Source organism: Pelophylax lessonae (genome assembly GCF_965119305.1).
Source record: "Pelophylax lessonae genome assembly, chromosome: 1".
NCBI classification, from domain to species: Eukaryota; Metazoa; Chordata; class Amphibia; order Anura; family Ranidae; genus Pelophylax; species Pelophylax lessonae.
In genome coordinates, this window is record NC_138768.1 from 55,340,512 (window position 1) to 55,363,886 (window position 23,375).

The window sequence follows — 23,375 nt, forward strand, 5'->3', positions numbered from 1 at the left end:
AATTTTGATAACATCTTAAGGGGTCAGGCAAAAGTCCTAGTGCGCACCAACGGGTTGGGCAGAGAGATCTCTTATAACAAACATCCATCCGATCTCCCTGGCCCACACTGCACTGACCCGACACTGCGCCGAGCCGACACTGCACCGAGCCGACAATCCGATCTCCATGCCCCACACTGCACTGACCCAACACTGCGCCAAGCCGACACTGCACCGAGCCGACAATCCGATCTCCATGCCCCACACTGCGCCGACCCGACAATGAGACAGTGGGCGTGCGCGTGTGGGTAGGGAATAGGATTGTCCCATTGTTGGCCCAGCGCAGTGTGTGCCATGGATATCGGATGTATGTTTGTTATAAGAGATGGCGCTGCCCGATCCGTTCATGCGCAGTAGGACTTTTGCCTCACCCCTTACGATGTTATCAAAATTCCCTACCTATTCCGCGCATGCGCAGTAGGACGTGTGAAGCGGCTACAGCTGGTGCATGATGAACCCGCACTGGAAATGACGTAGGTAGGGAAATCTGATGGGGTAGGGTTTTCTGCTAGAACACTGGGTCTGTCTCAATGGACGCAGCAGCAGGACTCGAACGCGCCCACACGGACGACCCATGGAAAGTGGCCTTTCTGTGGGGGCACCCAATGAGGAGGGGGAGCCAGGCACCCTAGAAGAGGAGGTTTGGGGCTGCTCTGTGCAAAATCCTTGCACAGAGCAGGTGGGCATAATATGTTTGTTATTTTTATAAAAAAAAAAACCTTTACAACCCCCTTAACGTGTGATGTAAAAATGTTTTTTTAATTTTTATTTTGGATAGATCAAGGTAGTGTTAGACCTTTCTGGTTTTTTTTTTATTGCTGTCTATGTCCCCCTCTGGGGAGGTTCACCATGCTATATGTCCTGGTGACCATTGCCACTGAGACAGAAAGGGAGGGGAAAAGAGGTCAGGATGAATCCTGCAATGGGGACACTTGATCCTATGAAAACTCCCTAAGGCCCCCTTCAGATGGAGCGGTATTCGTCAAGCGGATCTGCCTGCTTAGCAGGGGGTCTCTCCGCTGATCCCTCCTGAGCAGGCGTTTGACAGATCCTTGCCTGCTCGGCTATGTAGAGCGGACACAAACACAGCCTGCTGTTTTCTATGGGGCGGTCAGAACTGCCTATCCGTTTCAATCCAACTGTCATCTGATCTGCCCCGCTGGACTGATGGGGAACGGATCCCTGTCCAATTATTTTTAGCGGACTGGATTGGATGCCAGCTGGTGTCAACAGACACATGTCCATTGACATCTGCCACTCCATAGAGACCAATAGGTGGTCCGATCCGGTCCCTGTTGGTGTGAAAGGTCCCTAAGATCTGTATTCTCTTAAAGTATAACTTAAGGCAAACCTTTTTTTTTTTTTTTTTTTTTTTTTTTTCTTTTTCTATTTTGGAGCTCTGTTTAAACTGTTTAACATTATCATTGAAAGTGAAGGGAACAAAAAACCCCAAATTTTGGGTTGTCCCCAGAAAAGTAATAGAGGGGAAATCTTCCAATGGTGACACTAACTCTGGTGACATGAGGGTCCCCAAGGAATTCCCTTAATTTGCAGGGATTTCCTCTCACTTCCTGTTTGGCTATGGAACAGGAAGTGAAGGCAAATCTCCGCAATGGGACACAGATGGCGAAAAAAAATTGGATGGGGGTTATAACTCTCCCTTGCTCTATCCAAAATGGAAAAAAAAACATTTTGCCTATAGTTCTACTTTAACTTTGGAGATATTTTCTTTCATTTCCTGTTGTGTCTCCAGGACAGGGAAGTGAGGAAAAATCCCCCCAGTGGGGCACAGGATTAAAAAAAAAAATAACCTGAAAGGGCTGTTAGGTCCATTGTTGGCCCCAATGTTTAACATGCTCCCCATTGGAATAAATGGGAAAGCGAATGCATATGTGCAGACTAGGGTTACCACCTCATCCCTTTAAACCAGGACACATTCATTAGACAGGTTCTCCAGCTGATAAAGGTGGTAATTAAACTCAATTAGTGCCTTAAGTGCATTATATTAGCCTCAGAACCTGTGTAATTAATATGTGTCCTGGATTAAAGGGATGAGGTGGCAAGCCTAGTGCAGACTTGCCAGGAGACTTTCAGTCAAAAGCCTGTGCAGCACCCAGCAACCCTATAGAAAAAATCTCCTTGGGTATAAGACAGGTAAATGGAGAACTTTCTATTTTTTTTTCAAACATTAACACGTTTTAAAAAAATGTTAATCCTATATAAAGCGAATATGGTGCACATACAAATTTTGGCTTTTTCTCGGCCTAGTCCATGATATGAAAAATATTTCTAGTTTCTTTGATTCAACTCTGGCAGGTTTATACAATTGTTGTAGCTTTTTCTCTCTGTTATGCTGGATCATTAAATAAGCCTCAAACACCCGTTCTCCGCTTTCCTAATTGGCGTGCCGCGTGTAAATTTCCACCGCAGGATAATTAACTCCCCCATGGCTCATTACTGGCTGAAAAGGGATAGCTTCAGCGCAGATGTAGATTTTTATTTTCTGTTCCTCACAATTCATTGATACAGCTAAGCAAAAAAGTTAACCTTTACATCTTATTTGATACACTAACTTCTGTCTGTGATGGCATAACTATACCCAACAAAAGGGCAAGCTGGCAAAAAAAAATTCTTGATCTTCTTAAATATAGTCAACTTTCGGGAATCACAGTAGGAATTTAATAAATTACCATGAGTTTTTCTGTCTATAGAATGTTACTTTGTTGTTCCTGTTTCACATTGTATTTAACCACTTAAGCCCCAGAGGATTTGGCTGCTTAAAGACCAGGGGGTATTTTGCGATTCGGCACTGCGTGACTTTAACGAACAATTGCGCGGTCGTGCGACGCTGTACAAACAGAGCTTTCTTTTGGTGGTATTTGATCACCTGTGCGATTTTTACTTTTTGCGCTATAAACAAAAAAAGAGCGTCAATTTTGCAAAAATAACAATATTTTTCACATTTTTTTTATATAAAATTCCCCAAAAAAAAATGTAAAAATCAAAATTTTTTAACATTTTCGGCCAATTTGTTTTATGCTACATATGTTTGGTAAAAAAAAATCGCAAAAAGCGTATTTTGATTGGTTTGCGCAAAAGTTATCGCGTTTACTAACAAAGGGAAAGATTTTTGTCATTTTTGTTGTTTTTTTTTTTTAACGCGTAATGGCGGCGATCTGCGATTTTTTTTTTTGCAGTACTGCGACATTGCGGCGGACAGATCGGACCCTTGACTGACATATTTGACACTTTTGGGGTTACCAGTGACATTTCTATAGTAATCAGTGCTATACATATGCACTGTTACTGTAAAATTACACTGGCAGTGAAGGGGTTAACTTTATTTGAGAGGGAGGGGCTGTGTGTGTCCCTAGGGGCGTGATTCAAACTGTGATTGGCTGTGGCTTGAGCTGTAGAAACAGTGATCAACGTTCCTACATAGTAGAACCGTGTGATCACAGTTTCTACACAGGGGAGAATGACAGGCAGCTTGTTTACACAAGCCACCTGCCTTTCTCCCTCTCCCCCGACGATCGCTGAGTGAGCGGCGGACATCGCGCGCTCACTGCCCAGAGCCTCACAGGCTAGTGACGTACCGGTACCGGCAAGTGGTTAAAGTGTTACTAAACCCAGATCTTGCATTCACTATATCTGGTCTCCCACAATAGGCAGAACATGAAAATGCTATTTATTTTAGTAAATATAAACTGATAAATACCGTTCTTCATCAGCTGTATATAACAGTTAGAGCAATCTTGTGACTTGTTGATGTCACTTCTTGAGTGCATGCTGGTAGCTTGTAGGAGGAGATTTCATTTCTCCTACGATTTTCCTATCAGGCTTCAAGACCCCTGATCCCCTGCCTGAATATATCTGGACAGTGCTGATTGGTGTGATAAGGCTGACAGGGGGTGGGGTGTTAGCAAGGTATCAGTGGCTTGCCAGGTGTGATGAGGATGACAGGGGGTAGTGTGTTAGGAAGGTTGCAGTGGGGTGCAGGTGTGATGAAGATGAGGACGGTAGGTGGTGGGGGGTTAGCAAGGTTGCAGTGGATTGCCAGGTGGGATGAGGATGACAGGGGAGAGGGAGAAAAAAAGAGGAAAGCCACAGAAAGAGAGAAGATTTTACAAATATGAAAAAAAGAAAACACATTTTTGGCATAATCTGTATTGTTTATGAACTTAGAAATTGGGAAGTACATTTATTTTTAAAAGTTTAGAAATATATAGGACGTCATTATGCATGTCTGCAGGCTGTAACTGATGCTGTTGAGAAGTCAGAAAAGAACACTGCAAAAACATGAACAGTGGTGTGATCTCGTTTATGGAATCACTGCCTCTTGAAATCCACTACAGCTTGTGTCCTCTTGCTTTTATGGGAGGCGGAGCATCCATCAATCATTTGACACCCCACCCACTGTGTTCTTTTTTAGTTACTGGGCATGGAGGAGAAGGGAGGGACTGGGCTGTCACTTAGGATCTGTATATACGCCCAAATGTGTGATGTCAATACCATGTGACCTGAATAGCTCAGCTAAAACCTAGAAGTGTTCTCTCCAGCGATAGAGACCAAATTGAGCATGTGCAGATGAACTACACTTACTGTGTCTCAGCTGGAGGGGGAGGATCTGTGCATACCGGATCACACAGCCTTTTTACACATTGCAGAGGATTAATCACTTAGGTTACGCAGTGAGTATAACAAGCATGCTATTCTGCATATACAGACAGATCTTACTGTTGTGGGCTTAGTAACATTTTAAATTATATTATTAAAACTTTAACATTTGAGATTAGGTCCACTTTAGGATGTTGGTGGGTGTAAATGTGTGCAAACTAAACCCCTTGGTTTTATTGTGAACTGTTAGACCGGGTCATTCGGTTTGTTGCAGACTGGCTGGTACGTGAGCTGGGAATTTTTGTTTGTTGTTTCTTGACATGTATCGCCTTTCCGTGTGTTCCTTACTGCAAAAGCAAGTTATATGTGGAGGTGGTTGATTTTTTTACTGTTGATGAATGCCATTGTGCTATTGCTCGGTGCCAAATGCATCCCTATACCTTTATAGAGGGGTAGGCTCCCTCCAGGCATACCTGTTCTTAATCTATCCATTAATATATATGTGCTCCAACTTTGGAATCTGTCAAAATGTATTGAGTTGGGACTGCAGTACACTGGGGTGCCTTGACGTGGCCTCTGCAGTGTACCTATATAAATGAAAATATGTGCAAACTAAACCCCTTGGTTTTAATGTGAATTGTTAGACAGGTCAATTCGGTTTGTTGCAGGCTGGCTGGTAAGTGAGCTGGGAATTTTTGTTTTGTTGTTTTTTGACATGCGCTGACCTTCCATGTTCTCCTTGCTGAAAAGGCTAATTAAAAGTTAAGGTGGTTGCCATTTCTTGCTATTTCTTTGTACCAATTGTACTATTGGTGGTGGGTGTAGTCTTTTTTATTTTTTTTTACCATGACTGCAACATGACTCATATTTGGCCCCAGTTCATGTATGAACTGTCAGAGCATTAAAAACAGTACAAAAACAAAAAAATTCAGAGCAGAGGGCTGACATTTTAAGATTTGTCTGGGGGGTTGGTACACTGGATGTTCCCCTATACTTGAGGACACTTGATCTCTAAACTCATATGAAATTGTTGGACACCCCAATCCAAAACCATGAGCATTATTATGGATCCTTTATCCTTTTTGGAACTATAACAGCCTCTACTTTTCTGGAAGGCTTCCACAAGATTTTGAAATGACTGTGGGGATTTCTGCCCATTCAGCCAAAAGGGCATTTGTCAGGACGAAAAGACCTGATTCACAATTAGTGTTCCAGTTCATCCCAAAGATGTTCAGTAGGGCTGAGGTCAGGGCTTTGTTCAGGCCCCCTAATTTCCTATACACCAAACTACTCAAACCATGTCTTTATGGATTTGACTTGGTGTACTGTACAGGGAAACAGTCAAGCTGAACAGAAAACAGCCTTCTCCAAACTGTTATCACAATTGTTTTAAACAATGAACTTAACTTTGAAAGGGTTTACATACTCTAGGTCATATAGTGCATTTTCGAACAAACAGCAACCTCTCCCTATGTTTTTTTTTTTTTTTAATGTAGGAAGCCATGAGTTGGAGCAGATGCAGCTGATCCTGGACACAATTCCCGTGGTCCATAAGGAAGACAAAGAAGAACTTCTTAAAGTTATGCCATCATTTGTTAACGCCACCTGGGTAGTGAAGAGACCTCTGAGAAAGCTTCTGCCGGAGATGAACCTGGAAGGTGAGAGCTCTATTCATAAAATAGAGAAACCAGTCTCTGCCTCTAAAGTTATACATCAATCACAGATGCTCTAGAAACATTGAAGAACCATATTCCTAAAAGTTTTCCCATGATATTCTTAAAGCGGAGTTCCAGCCTAACACACTCACCTGTCCAACGGTCCAGCGATGCGGTCGCCCGAAGCCTCGCTCTTCTCCCTCTCTGCTCTCCGGCGCCGGCATCACTGGTGTGGGCACCCGGCTATGACCGTTCGCGGCTTCACAGCCGGGTACGCACTGCGCATGCGTGAGTTGCGCTACGCGTCGTGATTGGCCGGTAATCTTCTGGGACCTCTGACATGTCCCAGAAGATTGCAGGGAGGGAGGGGGAAAGGAGAACTTCCGCTCAGGGTGCTGCGGCGCACCGAGCGGAAGTGGGAGCGGGTACCTGTCAAAACTAGGTACCCGCTCCCCCCCCCCTCCAAAAATGACGTGCCAAATGTGGCATGTCAGGGGGTTAGCACTACCTAAAGCGGAAGTTCCACTTTTGGGTGGAACTCCGCTTTAACATTTTCTTAAAACTTGACACTCCCCTTCCTGGAGTCTTAATTATTTTTGTAAGCTCCATGACGTCAATGACCTTCTTCCCTTTCTGACATGACAGGGCTCAGGCCTGGCAATTGCTCACTCAGATATGTAAAAAGAGAGCATGCGGCACTTCCAAATGCAGGAAAATCGTGGAGTTTATTGCACATAAAATCATCCGACATAGACCATAGGACAACACACCATTCAGCAAACGCGTTTCACATGATAGTGCTTAATCAATTGCTCACTGAGGCCATAGCACTGCATCCTCTAAGGAAGTGGGGAAGGTCACATGCTCCCCCAGATAAACATGTGAACGGGATGGCAGAGGAGACTAGAGAAGAGAATTATCACTGGTTGTTGGGGGTGCCATAGCAATGGGCAAGTTGACATATTCTCTAAAAAGAGAACCAGTTTCCAGGGCTATAAACTACAGTATAGTACAGGAAGCATCTAAAGATTGTGAAAGTAACATCCACATTTCAAGCAGACAGTAGTGACTTAACTTATCAGGTCAGTGTTTTATAAACTTTGTTCTGTTTAGAGTTTAAATTATTTAAGGAGGCTACCAGTGGTGTAACTAGAACCTTCAGGGCCCTGGTGCAAGAAACCATGAAGAGCCCCCCTAAGCCCCGGCTGAGGCCCTTCCCTCCGAGCCCATTAAATGCCTCCTCTTCTCCTCCTCTTCCTTCCTGCAGGAATTCAGCACCTGCAGGATGAAAATGGAGAGATAGATTCTTCTATTTGCAGCCGTCTCCGCCTCACCTCCTATCCAGGCATGGCTAGTTGGCTAATCTTATATTGTATACTAAACCAGCAAAATTACCTCCTAAGCAACAAGTAATATAACCTCTCTTGTTCTCTCATGCTTGTATTATCCCTTGAAGTATTCACCATTTCCAGTGGTGGATCCTCCTCTGTGCCCTCCAAGGACCCTTGCAATACCAGGGCAGATCAGAGGCCTTGACTGCAGCTTTACCCTAGACATCCCACAAATAAATAAGAACTGTTATTGGCTGCCAAGGCACTACCATTGGTTTGTGGGGTTGCTGGACTCCCTGGGAGCACAGATGTCAGGAATCCGCAGCAAATATGGCCAAACCTGTGTAGCTACACCAAGGAAACTGGGACCAGACCATATATGTTTATTATTATTATTATTATAATACAAGATTTATATAGCACTTAGTTTGCACAGCTCTGTAAAAGATGAGGACAGACATTACAGTTACAATACAATTAAATAAATGAGTAAGATTTAAATAAACTTTTATTAATAGTAAAGTAAAAGACAAAAAAGCACCAGCAAACCGCAAACAAAGATAAAAGTGAACCAATACCCAATGACAATTCCCCAATTAAACAACCTAAAAGAATAACAGAAATCCTAACTATTGAAGGAACTATATACTATATACACAAACGGAGAACACAGGAACGTAGGCTAAACTGGAGGTGAAGGGATCAAAACTGGGATCAGGGACAAGGGACTGTAGGAACAAAGCAGCAGGGTTCAGGGTAAAGATATTAGGCCTAGAGCAAAATCAAAGAGCAGGAACAAGATAATGGTCAGCAGTATCTGGCAGCAAGTAGAACACTGGGGCAAGGTGAATCAGCAGAAGAGGGACTAAATACCCTCCCAGCAGCCAGCATCAGGCGGAGACAGATTAATGGGATCTGCTGGCTGCTGGAAGACACCGACTGGTGGGCACAGGGAACTACAGCCTTTGTTGTTTGAAAGCACAGTGCCACCAGCAGGTGATCTAGGTCCTGACAACAGAAGAAATTTAGTCTAATATTGAAGGCAAGTTAAATCCTTTGTAGTGCCTGGTCTTGTATAATATATAAAACATCAAGACTTTTGAAAAGTTTTGGATGGTGTATGTAATGGGTAAAACTTCTGTCAGGTTTTTCTTGTCCTTCTCAGTTGGGGAAATTTCCTTCAGAAATTACTCTCTGGCCTGGAGACACAGCAGGAAATAAAAGGAAATCTCTTCAAATGAGAGAAAATCTTCTCTGATAGTTCTCCCTGAAACAGGTGTATCCAGAATGTAGGCTTTAGATATACTTTAAATAAATTAGATTATGTTTGAAGAAGTTACATTTCTCTATATACAAGTACAGAGTTATCATTGCTTCTGATCCCCAGCTATTGATTTTTTGGAGAAAATTCTGACCTTCAACCCAATGGACCGGCTAACAGCTGAGGCTGCTCTACAACATCCTTATATGGGGCCTTATTCCTGTCCAGAGGATGAGCCCATATCGCTGCATCCCTTCCGGATCGAGGATGAAATCGATGACATCTTACTAATGGAGGCCAGTCAAAGCCAGCTGTCTAACTGGGACAGGTAAGACCTGCACTATGGTAGACTAAGGGGATGATTGATAATGGAGGAGCAGATATTACTATCCCCGCTCTGTTATACTCTGCAGGGTTATTCCATACCTCAGCCTGCATCTTGCGTCCAGTTCATAAAATGCAGTCCGCAACATCCTACAGGTTTCTCTTTGCTTAACGCAGCAAAGAGAACTCTGTGATTGGACGGGAGCCTTTGATAGATCATGTGACTAGCAATTTTTTTTTTATTGTGTCTACACATTGGGAAGGTATACAGCTTCACATATGCTGCTGCAATTTGCGGTTATATTTAGATAAGGGTGATGCTAGCAATCCTTTAAGCTGATAAGATCGCCCAACATAAAGGAATAATTCTCCAAGGCCAGACTGACAGAATTTTCTTAAACAAATATAATTCTATTTGGGCAATTGAAAAACACACAACAAATGTGATAGTCAAAATTGATTAGGTGCTAGGTAAAGAAACTGGCATTAGGAAAGAGCAAGCTAGCTTGGTCACTGGTGTCTATTAACATCGTGTGCTGAAATGTGACAGTTGGTACTGGAATTAGCATTTCCAATCAGTTCCTGGGAGACATCCTTCAAAGCGCATACTGACCATAATGTGTCATTTGAAAGCTACTGTGGCACTTTGGAACACTGGATATATTCATTAGATTGTGTCCATATGGTCACTTGTTTACTACAGGGCACTTGCAAACCATGTGCAATTAACCTGGGTATATCCAAACTTCTGTATGCAAGTAAAGCAATAGATTTTTTTCCCTAAATCAAAATTATGCAGAAAATGCAGTCAAAAAGTTTAAAACAATCTCCTTTCAAGGCTCATTTATACAAAATTAGTGGGCCTAATGATGAGCTGAAATCTATTATTTCCAACAGGCACAGTTTACTCTAATTATTATTATTATTATTATTATTATTATTATACAGGATTTATATAGCGTCAACAGTTTGCGTATCGCTTTATGTGCTGTGTTGCTGTTCGCCGGGTGAAAATGTCAGATTCTGCATTTAAACACACTGCGGCACACTAAAAAACGCTTCAGGGTAAACAAAATAACGTAGTTTAGGTCTCCTGCTCTTTATGACGTGTCTGGCATAGACATAACATACAAGACGGAGCAGATCGCCACTAATTTTTAAAAAAAGGGCCTTGTGTGCCATTTGTTGATTTGGAGCAGGATCTGCTTAGTTTTTTCAGCTCAGAAGAGTGGCACAGGCTTTATGCCTGCACCACTCATTGTTCATTTACCCCCAGCATGCCTATAACTCAGTACTGACCAGAGTTTTTGTCTGTCATAACAGCTCACTGCACTGTGATTGATTTAACTACCTCAATACTGGGCACTTAAACCCCCTTCCTTCCCAGACCAATTTTAAGCTTTTAGCGCTGTTGCATTTTGAATGACAATTGCGCGGTCATGCAACACTGTACCTAAACCAAATTTGGAGCTTTCTTTTGGTGGTATTTGATCACTGCAAGGTTTTTTCTTTTTTGGTGCACAAATAAAAAAAGACCGAAAAGTTTGAAAAAAAAAAAGTTTTTTTGTTTTAGGTTATAAAATTTTGTAAATAGATAAGTTTTTCCTGCACTGATGAGCACTGATGACGCCGCACTGACAGGCACTGATGAGGAGGCACTGATAAGGAGGCACTGATAAGGAGGCACTGATGAGGAGACACTGATGAGGAGACACTGATGAGGAGACACTGATGGGGTGGCACTGATGGGGTGGCACTGATATGCAGCACTGATGGGCACTGATAGGTAGCACTGATATGCAGCACTGATGGGCACTGATATGTGGCACTGATAGGTAGCACTGATATGCAGCATTGGTGGGCACTGATAGGCAGCCCTGATGGGCACTGATCGGCTGATGGGCACTGATCGGCAGCACTGATGGGCACTGATCGGCAGCACTGATGGGCACTGATCGGCAGCACTGATGGCCACTGATCGGCAGCACTGATGGCCACTGATCGGCAGCACTGATGGCCACTGATCGGCGGCACTGATGGCCACTGATCGGCGGCACTGATGGGCACTGATAGGTGGCACTGATGGGCACTGATCGGCGGCACTAATCGGCAGCACTGATGGGCACTGATAGGTGGCTCTGATGGGCACTGAAGGCAGCACTGGTGGGCAATAATGGGCACTGGGGGGTGGCACTGATAGATGGCAATAATGGGCACTGGTGGGCAGCATTGATAGGGAGGTCACCACTGGCAGGCTCTCTGAGCCCTGATTGCCATCCCTGGTGGCCATGGATGGGCATCCCTGGTGGCTCTAGTGTGGCACCCCCCCCCCCCCAGGGCTGCACTGGTAATTAATGTTCTGATTACCAGCACAGACCCCCCCCCGTGATCAGTGAGTAATTAGAAAAACTCACTGATCCCTCTGGCTGCAGCACAGATCGTCTTCTTCTCCTCACTGACAGGCTCTGTGTGAGGAGAAGAAGAGATCAGAGCCGTTACAACGGCTGTATTTACATTACATGACGGCTGTGATTGGACACAGCTGTCATGTGATCAGGAGGGCCAATCACAGGGCCCTCCTGCCGCAACTTGTTGCTCTGTGTCCGAGGGACACAGGCACATCGAGATCGCGCCGCTGCGCGTGCCCGCGGCGGCGTGATCTCGCTCCTTCTGAAGGGCGTTCCGGGAACGTCCGATCAGAAGGACGAGATTCCCACCCGGCCGTATATGTGCAGTGGCCTGGTGGGAGGTGGTTAAATATCCAAAAATGGCACTTTCTCCACAAGAATAAAAGCTTCCCTTCACTCCTTTGTGGCTATAACAGCTTCTGCTTCTCTGGGATGGCTTTCCATAAGATTTTGGAGTGTGTCTGTGATGATTTGTGTTCATTCAATCAAAAGCACATTTGTTAGGTCAGGTAGAGATGTTGGACAAGACAATCTGGTTTCAATCACTCCACTTCATCCCAAAGGTTTTCAGTAGGACTCTGTGCAATCCACTTGAGTTTCTCCACACCAAACTCATCACGCCATGTCTTTATGGAGCTGAGTTTGTTATCATAAGAGCACATTCTTGCTGGAACACAAAATGTCTTCCTAAAAATGCTGTTGTATGGTCGAAAGCACACAATTGTCTAAAATATATTTGTATGTGGTACCCTTCACTGGAAACACCTGAACTCAATAGAGATGGATAATGGAGAAAAACTTATGTGCCCCTTACAGCTTTAGGCTCCTGATACAGCGAGTGATCTTTGCTTTCTCATGAATATGTATACTCAATACTTATATGCCCACTGCATAAATCTCCAAGTGTTCTTGAAGTACTTTAGGTGTGTCCAGCACTCACCAAATCTCAGATACCATCTTAGTCAGTGTAGACCTATACATTCCGCACATCACACAATAGGATATTATATGCACACAGTGCTTTGGAGCTGATGGGGATCCCTCATGCCATGGGCAGAGCAGTAAAGAATTATTGTTGGGGTGAACTCTAAACTGATTAATGGCTATGTCAGTACTGCAACCTTTATCTTCTTTAACAATTTTAAATCTCCAAGTGATGACATCACTGATAACAGTGAAGAGAAGAGATGGCACCAGGATATACTATGGCCAGGGTCTTGAATTAAAATTTACAGGGGTCCAGTCAGTAAAAAATATTTTCAGCAGAGGTCTGAATCTCATGTTTGCACTAGAGCACATCTCAGCCCCCCTGTACATCAGTGTCTTTAGCCAAACCTTCAAATCATAACCCTCCTTACATCACAGCCCCCTCTTTACATCCGTATCCTCAGTCCCCACCCCCTTCACATCAGAACCCCTCTTAACATGACAGTCCCCCCCTTTACATCAGCAATGTAATCCCTTTTTATATCACAGCCCCCCCCCCTTAAAGCAGTCCCACAGTTTTCTCATTTCGCCTTCACATTAGAGCCCCCCTTTACATTGGAGTGCCCCTTTACGTTGCAGTGCCCTTCACATTACAGTACCCCTTTACATCCTAGTTACATAGTTGGTAAGGTTGAAAAAGAACATCAGTCCATCCAGCCCAACCCTGTGGTGCGTGAGTGTGCTTGTGTTTATGTCAATAGTACATTGTATACCCCTGTATGTTATGATCATTAAGGTGCCCATCTAATAGTTTTTAGAAGCTATCGATGCTCCCTGATGATACCACTGCTTATGGAAGAGAATTCCACATCCTTACCGCTCTGACAGTAAAGAACCCTCTACGCAGTTTAAGGTTAAACTGCTTCTCATCCAATTTCACTGAATGGCCATGTGTCTTTTTAAATTCCCTTTCATATGCTAGGGTCACCAGTACGGTATATGTACATTACTATCATATTCCCTCTCAACGGTCTCCTCTTCAGAGAGAATAAGTCCAATGTTTGTAGTCTTTCCCCATAGCTAAGATCCTCTAGTCCCTTTTATTAGCTTTGTTACCCTTCTCTGGACTCCCTCCAGTTCCAGCACATCCTTCCTGAGGACTGGTGCCCTGAATTGAACGGCATACTCAAGATCCAGCCAGACCAGAGTTTTGTAGAGTGGGAGAATTATCGATTTATCTCTGGACTGAATCCCCTTTTTAATGCATGCCAATATTCTGATGGCTTTGCTTGCAGTAACTTCGCATTGCATGCCATTGCTGAGCCTGTCATCTACTAGGACCCCCAGGTCCTTTTCTATCCTAGATTCCCCCAGAGGTTCTCCACCTAGCGAGTAACTTACATTCATATTTTTAGCACACAAATGCATTACCTTACATTTTTTTAACAATATACCTCATTTGACATGTAGATGTCCACCACATTATTTTATTTAGGTCGTTTTGTAAGGTTTCCACATCCTCCTGAGTTTATTGCCCTGCTTAACTTTGGATCATCCTGAAATATTGAGATTATCCCATCCTCTATATAGTTTATGAATACATTAAACAGAATTGGTCCCAGGACAGATCCGTGAGGGTCACCAGTCACCAACCCGGACCATTCCATGTACCCGCTATTTATCACCACCTTTTGGACGCGTCCCTGTAGCCAGTTTTCAGTCCAGGTAATCACCTTCTGGTCCATGCTGACAGACCTCAGTTTGGAAAGTATACCTTTGTGAGGAACTGTATCAAATGCCTTTCCAAAATCCAGATACACCACATCCACAGGCCTTCCTTTATCTAGTTGGCAGCTCACTTCTTCATAGATAGTTAAAAGATTGCTCTGGCAAGGACGAGTCTTCATGAATCCGTGCTGATTACCCCTAATAATCTCATTTTAATTACTAAAATCTTGGATATAGTCCCTTATCATCAACTCTATTAGCTTACATACTATCGATGTTAGGGTGACTGGTCTGTAGTTTCAAGGGATCTATCTCAGCCCTTTTTTAAATATTGATACCACGTTGGCTTTTCTCCAATCAGCTGTTACCATTCCAGTCAGTAAACTGTCCATAAAAATTAGGAACAATGGTCTAGCTATCACCTGGCTGAGTTCCTTAAGTACCCTCGGATGTAAACCATCTGGTTCTGGTGAATTATTTATGTTAAGTTTTTCAAGTCTATTTTTGATACTGGCTTCTGTTAGCCAAGATTGTGCATTCTGTGATGTTTTATTAACATTACAATCTTGGTTACTTATTCCCCACCCCCCCCCCCCCCCCCCCCGTTTCCTTTGTGAAAACTGAAACCTTTTCCTTCACCTTGTCTTTTGTAACCTAATTCCCTTCATTGTCCTTTATTGGCCAATATGTTCTGGTCTCACTTTCTTGCTGTTTATATATTTAAAGAATTTCTTGTTTTTTTTTTTTTTACTCCCCTCCTCTATGTGCCTTTCGTGGTCTATTTTAGCTGGCTGATTGCACTCTTAATTTCTTATTTTATTCTTTGTATTGTTGGAATGCTGACATTGACCCCTCAGCCCTGTATTTTTTAAAGGCCTTTTCGTTTGCTTTTATATGCATTTTTACGTTTAGGGTTAGCCACCCAGGATTCATTTTAGCTCTTTTAAACACAGTGCCCCTTACATCACAGTACCCCTTACGTCACAGTTCCTCTTTATGTCACAGTGGTGCTCCTTATGTCTGAGTGGTGCCCCTTACGTCATAGTGCCCCCTACATTACATTGCCCTTTACGTCATAGTTCTATTACATCACATTGCCCCTTACATTACAGTGCCCCTCCACATCACAATACAGTGCTCCTCCACATCACAGTGTCCCTTTCAACATAAGCCACCCCTGTACTGTTCTGCCTTCGGCAGAGTAGAGGCACAGTCAGCTGTGTACGCTCTTCCGAGTCTCCCGCCCAGGCTCCGCTGCCATCCTCACAGCAAGCAGGGGTGGGAGGAGCTGCAGATCGGGACTGAGGGTGGGAGCTGCCCAACTTACTAGTAGGAAAATAATTAGCCGCACATCCAGGGATTCCAATAGGTTTCAAATACCTTTATTTCCAAAAAGTTGCAAGTGATGACACCAAAGACACCAGCATGAAGTCTCGTAAATGCGTTTCACACATACATCTTGTGCTTAATCATTAAGCACAAGATGTATGTGTAAAACGCGTCTACGAGACTTCATGCTGGTGTCTTTGGTGCCCCTTTGGGCTTACCTGAATCAGACTTTACATATCCTAAAAAGGTCTAACTTACCGTATATACTCGAGTATAAGCCGAGATTTTCAGCATGTTTTTTCATGCTGAAAATGCCCCCCTCGGCTTATACTTGAGTCACTGTCTTTGTTCAAAAATGGTGCCAACGTGTCACCGCGCATGTGCCACATGCCCGGGAATAGCCCAACGTGTACGGGCTTTCCCGAGCATCGGCGGCGCAAGGTAAGTGAGACTCCTCCGCAGCCCCTGCATTTTCTCATGCAGTGCTGCGGGCATGGTACAGGACATTCTCCTGTACCATGCCCGCAGCACTGCATCTCCTGTGTCATGCCTGTACCTACTGTGCCATGCCTATACCTACTGTGCCATGCCTGTACATACTGTGCTCTCCTGTACCATGACCTGTGCCATGCCCTTACCATGACCTGTGCCATGCCTATACCATGACCTGCGCCATCTCCTGTACCATGCCTACAGCCCCTGTTTTGTGTCTCGTAGTGGTCCAGTTGGGTCCGGTAGCTGCTGCATTTCCAACCCTAGGCTTATACTCGAGTCAATAAGTTTTCCCACTTATTTGTGGTAAAATTAGGGGCCTCGGCTTATATTCGGGTCGACTTATACTCGAGTATATACGGTATGTTGTCACTTCTTCTGTACTTATATCAATATTTGGACCTAAGACTTGCCTTTGTTTTATTTGCCTTTGGTAATAATTTCCTTTTCTTTTTTTCTTAGAAAACCAAGCGTTCTGAGACTTTTTTTTTTTTTTTTAAACCTATGTATACATTGTCTATCCTTTTTGGCAGGTATCAAGTGAGCATGTCTTCTGACCTGGATTGGAGACAGGGCCATAGCCACGCCATGAGTGATGTTCAGCGGGACCCACGTGCTGGATCAGGTTCCGTAGTTGAAGAAGCTCAAGTTGATCCCCGCAAGTACTCTCAAAGCAGTTCGGAAAGATTCCTTGAACAGTCACACTCCTCTATGGATCGGGTTTTTGAGGGGGATTGTGGAAGGTCATGTGAATATAAAGTAGGATCCCCATCCTACCTCGATAAGTTACTATGGAGAGACAACAAGCCCCACCATTACTCTGAACCTAAACTCATCTTGGATCTTTCCAATTGGAAAAAGACTACTATACCACCAACAGGTGACATTGCCTTGGGAGAGGAACCATCCAATCTTTTTCTGGAGATAGCTCAATGGGTGAAGAGCACCCAGGCAGGGCTAGAATGTCCACCAAGTCCTGTTTCGGAGATGCAGGAGGAACATCAACCTTGTCCTCCTCATCAGGAGGACCAGAGCACTATTAACAAGGATGCCGATTCCTCTTTTAATCTGGATGTTTTTATTACCAGGGCACTTAAATTGTGTACTAGCCAGGAAGAAATACCTGACAATAAACGCAGTGACATCAACGGGGCTTGTATTTCTGAGCACCCAAAGGATATTGCACAGAAGGAAGTATTCCATAAAGACAGATGGTAGAGTGAATGGTTGGATTTTAAATAGTGTGTCTTTTTTTCATAAATATATTTATGATAATACACTAACCTTATAACAATGGAATATTTTACTGAGAACATTTTTTAGGCCTTTGGTGTAAACTTTGATGTTTTTATCTAGAATACTGAGCAATGTACTAACAAATACTTGCCAACAGTTCTAGACTGCCCAAGGTTCAGTTAGGGTGGTGCTGGGACTGAAAATGGTGGGGTTTTGATGGTGTTTGGGTGTATCTAGGCAGAGTTTGGTAATTTGTGAACAGAGCGTGAGCTAGTTGATGTTTCACATGTTCTTGGAGTGTTGGCAAGTATACTGTGATGCCTCGAATATCTCGCACAACTTTCAAGATAAAGGGTTGGTGAAAAAAATAGTGTATTGATATACAGCTAATGTAATCTTATTACATTGCAAAATCCTAAATGCCTTTAATTTAAAGGCTTGTTCTACTGACTGCTCAATATTTGATGCCTTACAGTTTTTGAGTGAAGGAGAGTGGAAAAATACATACAATAAGAGATCATTAGCATTTATCATTTATACACCAGTGTACATATTAGAAATATTATTATAATATTATTTTATTCCTTAAAGACACCTGTAATTGAATAGGTGCAATGATGTGAAGGAGGAGGGCAGGGATGGTGGATGCCGTACTCGATGCTTTATGTGATGAAAAGGTATACACTATATGGTCAAAGGTTAGTGTACACCTGCACATCATACCTGTATAAACTTGTTGGACATCTCATTCCAAAACCATAGGCATTATTATGGAGTTGACTCCCTCTGCAGCTATAGTAGCCTCCACTCCTACTTGTAGAAGGCTTTCAACAAGATTTTGGAGTGTATCTGTAGGAATTTGTGCCCATTTAGCCAAAAGAGCATTTGTGAGTTCAAGTATTGATGTTTGATAAGAAGAACTGGCTCACAATCAGCATTCCAGTTCATCTCAAAAGGTGTTCAGTAGGGTTAAGGTCAAGGCTCAATGCATGCAACTCAAGTTCTTCCACACCAAACTTTTCAAATCATGTCTTGCTATGAGATAGCAAATTTGTGCATGGGGGCACACACTTGCTGGCACAAGGATGGAGGGTCACAATTTTGATGATCACATATGTCTTTGTATGATGTAGCATTAACACTACCCTTCATTAATAACACCTGAACTCCATAATTTGAAGGGATGTCCACATGCTTTTGGCAATATACTGTAGTGTAGTTTGGAATTTTCTTGTTTAGGGCCTACTCCACGTGTCTGTGCTTTCATGCTATATGTATTTTACCCTGGCAGGGCCAAAACTGGGTTAGTGCGCTCTGCTACAAATCACCACCCTTCAGCTATTTTGTAGCTAAGCCATAGTGGTAAATGCTGAGTGATTGCGGCTGACTGAACTACAAATCACTGTGGAATTAGTTTGTCAGCAATTCCACAGAAAATAACTAATTTCCTTAGCAAGAAATCTTTTTTTTTTTTTTTTTTTAAAAAAAGGTGATCACTGCAAATTATACTTACTCTTTAATTTCTTCTGGGAGCTGCCCTCGCGCCATATTTTACCACCTTGAAAAACTTGGAGGAATCCAGTAGCCAGTGCTGCATCACTGCCCTTTGACACAGCAATTAAAACTGCTACTGCAGCCAGATAGATAAAACAGGACTGGTCACCAAACAGGCTAGTGGGAGTAAGCAAGAAAAAGGGTAGATGCATGTGAACAAGCACAGGAAAAAAAAAAAACAGGAAACACCAGTACTGTCATATTTTACAGCTTTCAACCAACAAGTGAAGGTAACATTAGAGGGCATCAGTCATAAGAAAAATATTTTTGCTTTTGATTTTATTACTCCTTTTTGTGCCAGTTTGGAGGTATTTTCCATATTTTTTCTTGTATGTTACAACATCACTGCAAGTGAGAACTAACCTTGTAAATCGACCAATCTATCGTAAAGAAGTAAGGCATAGCTGTATCATAACACCAACCTAAATCTCTCAAGACTGAGGCAAAAACAAAGGCAATGGACACATTCTACCCTCCACCTCTTTACCATATTAATTTATGCTATAAGACAGGTGCACTTTAATGCTTTAAAGAGTAATGGTGGCCAAATACAGAACGTTATGATTGTTCAATAGCAAGCGATGGTAACCAAATATGGAACTATATGGTTGATAAATAGCAAACAATGCAGCTGATAGGCTGCATTGGAGCAAATAGGGCAGTATGTATCCAAGGTCAAGATTTACATCACAGAAGACCTCTTACAGTCTAGATTAAAGTTCAAATGCAGTTTCCTATTTTATATATAGATATCCTGAATGTATAGCAAAAAGGTACAAAGTAGATGTTTTATGGTTGGTATATTTTCAATTACTGAAAGTTCAGTATATCTAACTAAAGAATTCCAATTGGACTCTTCCCAATAAGATACTGGGCAAAATACAGCACCGCCTTGTTAAAACAGAAAATATTCAATTAACATGACTTACATCCCTAGTCAAAAAACCTATTGGTTTGTTTAATTATTAATCCACATACCCTCCAGCTGTCCTTCTGTTGCCTGTAAAGTCCTGATTGTATGAACAGTTAAATGGACCAAATACAGACATAATTTGGATTATGCTAGTGCAAGGCTGATTCTAATGCAAGTCCGTAACGAAATACCCCAAGCACCTTGCCATCACCATTACCCGAAAGTCATAAACAAATGTGCTAAAATATTTGCCTTTGCTACCCCAGGATCTGAAGTTTTTATGCATTTGGTCACTTGATCTCTGCAAAAGAGGAAGAACAGAGCTCTGATCTGCATCAGAAAAGACCATGTGACCACATGTCCACCGGTTTCTGCAGCAAGGGTAAAGTATTCTAGACACAAAAACAAGCATAAGCAGTAGCTGACTCGCTAATAGAAGTCAGTCCCAGAAATGTAAAGGGCAAATTTCAGATAAACTCTTCTAATCAGATAATCCATTGAAAGTCCCGTGATGAACAAGCTTTGCTGCCCTCTACAGACATTGGAGATCCTTCAAAACTGAAACAAAACACACAAAGAGACGGGGCACTAGCCTCTTGCTTTACCAAAAACTACTTTATTGTCTGAAAATGATCAAATATACTCACAACAGTAAGTATAGACAGGCAAATCACTATTCCAACAAGAACTATCCTGTGTGATAAGTGATGTCCAAGCGTATGGAGAGTATCTTGAACGTTTCTAGGGCATTGCCTTCTTCCACAGAGCTAACAGAGGCACACACAGAGGCTTCATTAGCCCCTATTAAATCTGAGGAAGAGGGTACTGCCCTAGAAACTCATGATCTATACCCTTTAGACATCACGTGCATAACACACGGGATAGTTCTTGTTGGAATAGTGACATGCCTGCCTATACTTATGGTTGCGAGTATATTTGATCATTTTGAGTCAATATAGTGGTTTTTTGGTAATGCATTAGGCTGGTGGGCCCTCTCTTTGTGCGTTTTGCTAAAGTATTCTAGACTCTTGCTTTTTATGACCCTTAGGGAATTGGGTGTACAGGGTAGCTTGAGGGATAGCTTTGATTTCCTGATAAAACTATATTAAGTCCCCTAATTTTTTAATATGACAAAGATGTGCATTATATTAATTTTCACTATATGGCCACAACTTTGGAACATCTGACCATCACACTTATATGCTTGTTAAATATCCCATCCAAAAATCATAGGCATTAATATGGAGTCCCCGCCATTCCTTGCCCCCTTCGCAGAACTGACAGCCTCCACTCTTCTAGGATGGCTTTCCATAGGGCCTTAAAGTGTATCTGTGGGAATCCGCGCCCATTCAGCCAAAAAAAGCTATTGTGAGGTCAAGTTCTGATGCTGGTTGAGAGGACCTTGTTTCACAATCAGTGTTCCAATTCATCCCAAAAGTGTTGAGTAGGGTTGAAGTCAGGACTGTATGAAGACCCCTTAGGTTCTTCCACACCAACCTCGTCAAAACATGTCTTTACGGAGCTGGCTTTGTACACTGGGGCGCAGTCGTGCTACAACAGAAAAGAGCCTTCACCAAACTTGCCACACGTAATGCTCCAGCATTAACAATATCCATCACTAAAGGAACAGTGACTCGGAGAGGTGTCCATATACTTTTGGCCATATGGTAGGTGTGATGGCCAGATGTCCACATACTTTTATATAATGTAGAACATATGCTGTAAGAATCATTAATATCGACTCTAAAGACTAACCTCAGATGGTGTGCCCACCAAATAATCTTTTGCACTGTATCCTTCATATCATTTTGGATCATCTTTATACACTACCAGCTGATTAAGGTGTATAAAGGTTAAAATGAGCAAATATGGTTCATAAATTTAAAGCACCTTTACATTTATGTATATATAAAAAAAAAAAATGTAATTTGCAATTTTAAATATTATTAACTTTAAGGAAACATTTTCCATTCCATTTTTTTTTCTTTTTATACCTTTAGAAGAATGATCTAAATTATAACATAAAGTAGATGACACTGGAAAAAAAAAAGAAAATTCTGTGAAATATACTGTAAAAATAGCAACTGACATAATAATAATAATAATAATCGTCACAGATTGAATACTTCTTGAGAGGCACAGCACTAAATTTTTATTCATTTTTAAAGTAATTTAAATTCTTTTAAATGTCTTAAATATCAACAGGGTAAAGTGGTAATTATTACAAAAATAGATATTTGTTTTTTAATTTTATTTGTATAATTATTTAAAAGTTGTATTTAATATATGAATGAGATATGAATATATATAGTTTATCTAATTATCCAAATTAATTTATAATTTGTGTATTGCAAAAACATTAGATTATATTTTTATTTCTCGCTCACACCATTCATAATTACCATTTCATTAAAAGAAATACACATAAGATTAAGCTGGTTTTGTAAATATTGCGCTGCTTTTTGTTTTAAATAGCAAAAAAGAAAAAAAAAAAAAAACTGCCGATAAACAGTGACCTTTTGACAAGTCACCTTATTTTTTATGGTAGCATAACAAACATGAATTGTTTACCAGATTTAACACTTAACACAATTGGGTTCAAACCGAATAAAAACAATTAAATTGCTAACTTTGGCAGTGGTAAAATATTTTGTTCAGCACAAAAATTATAGAATCTTTTGATAGCCAAGATATGATTATTGCTTTGTGACTATTGCTTTTTTTAACTCAAATGTAAGCATTTTATTAAAAGAATACGAGCTGGATGCAGGAATTTCACAAAAAAAAGTTCCCCAGCAAACTTACCAGATAGTCCAAAAAAAAAAGTCTAAATTGTTTCAACAATTTGCACTTTTGTTGCAAACATTTGCACAAATATATGAAGCTGTGTCAAGGTACTTCTGAAAATTGTGGTCCCCTGGCTGTAAAAAATAACAGAGCTCACATACTAAGATATATCATTAAAAATGAATTAACAGTTACAGTAACCCAGTCTTCCTTAAAGGTGCAGATACACACCAAAAGCCCAAACTCGCTCAATCGAAACTGAAGTTCTCCAGCGTATATCTGCAGTAAAAGTAAAAATGGCAAGCACAATAGCAAAACTAAGGTGTACCTAAGCATTCGCAGAACAGTACAACACACCAAAATTCTCTAGCACAGATGCAGGAATCTGTTTAATTTTTTTTTTTTTTTTTTTGTGAAAAATATTTAAAGTGTATCTAAAGCCAACTTTTGAATAAAGTAGGTTAGAACTTCTGTTTGCTCTTTATTGATGTCTGTGATAAGATTCATACTCTCCATAGGGTCGAATATGCTAAAGGCAAATAGGCTGTACACTTTGCAAGGGAATGTTCACCTAGCTTTTGGAATGAGGTGAAGCTCTGCTGAACTCCATCGTCCAATCATGTGCAAGCAAGAATGCTGTTTATTTTTTCATGTGATTGGGTATTTTTTGCAAAGTAATTTTTTATCACATTCACTAAGCTAAGGGAAAATTCCCTTGCAAAGGGATTGTGCCTGGGACAAACGTAAGTAAGGTAAAATTCCAAATTTTGAGTT

The 23,375-nt window shown here is 41.8% G+C and overlaps 1 protein-coding gene across 1 annotated transcript in view; it reads left to right on the plus strand.

Moving 5' to 3' along the window:
• Positions 1-17,715, plus strand: part of MAPK4 (mitogen-activated protein kinase 4) — a 91,360-nt gene extending 73,645 nt beyond the window's left edge. Inside the window, exons 3-5 of the mRNA XM_082255104.1 lie at positions 6,153-6,314; positions 9,030-9,231; positions 16,645-17,715. Of these exons, the coding sequence (XP_082111230.1) occupies positions 6,153-6,314; positions 9,030-9,231; positions 16,645-17,329 (1,049 nt within the window). The 3' untranslated portion in view covers positions 17,330-17,715. The remainder of the gene's footprint in view (positions 1-6,152; positions 6,315-9,029; positions 9,232-16,644) is intronic.
• Positions 17,716-23,375: the final 5,660 nt, after the last annotated feature.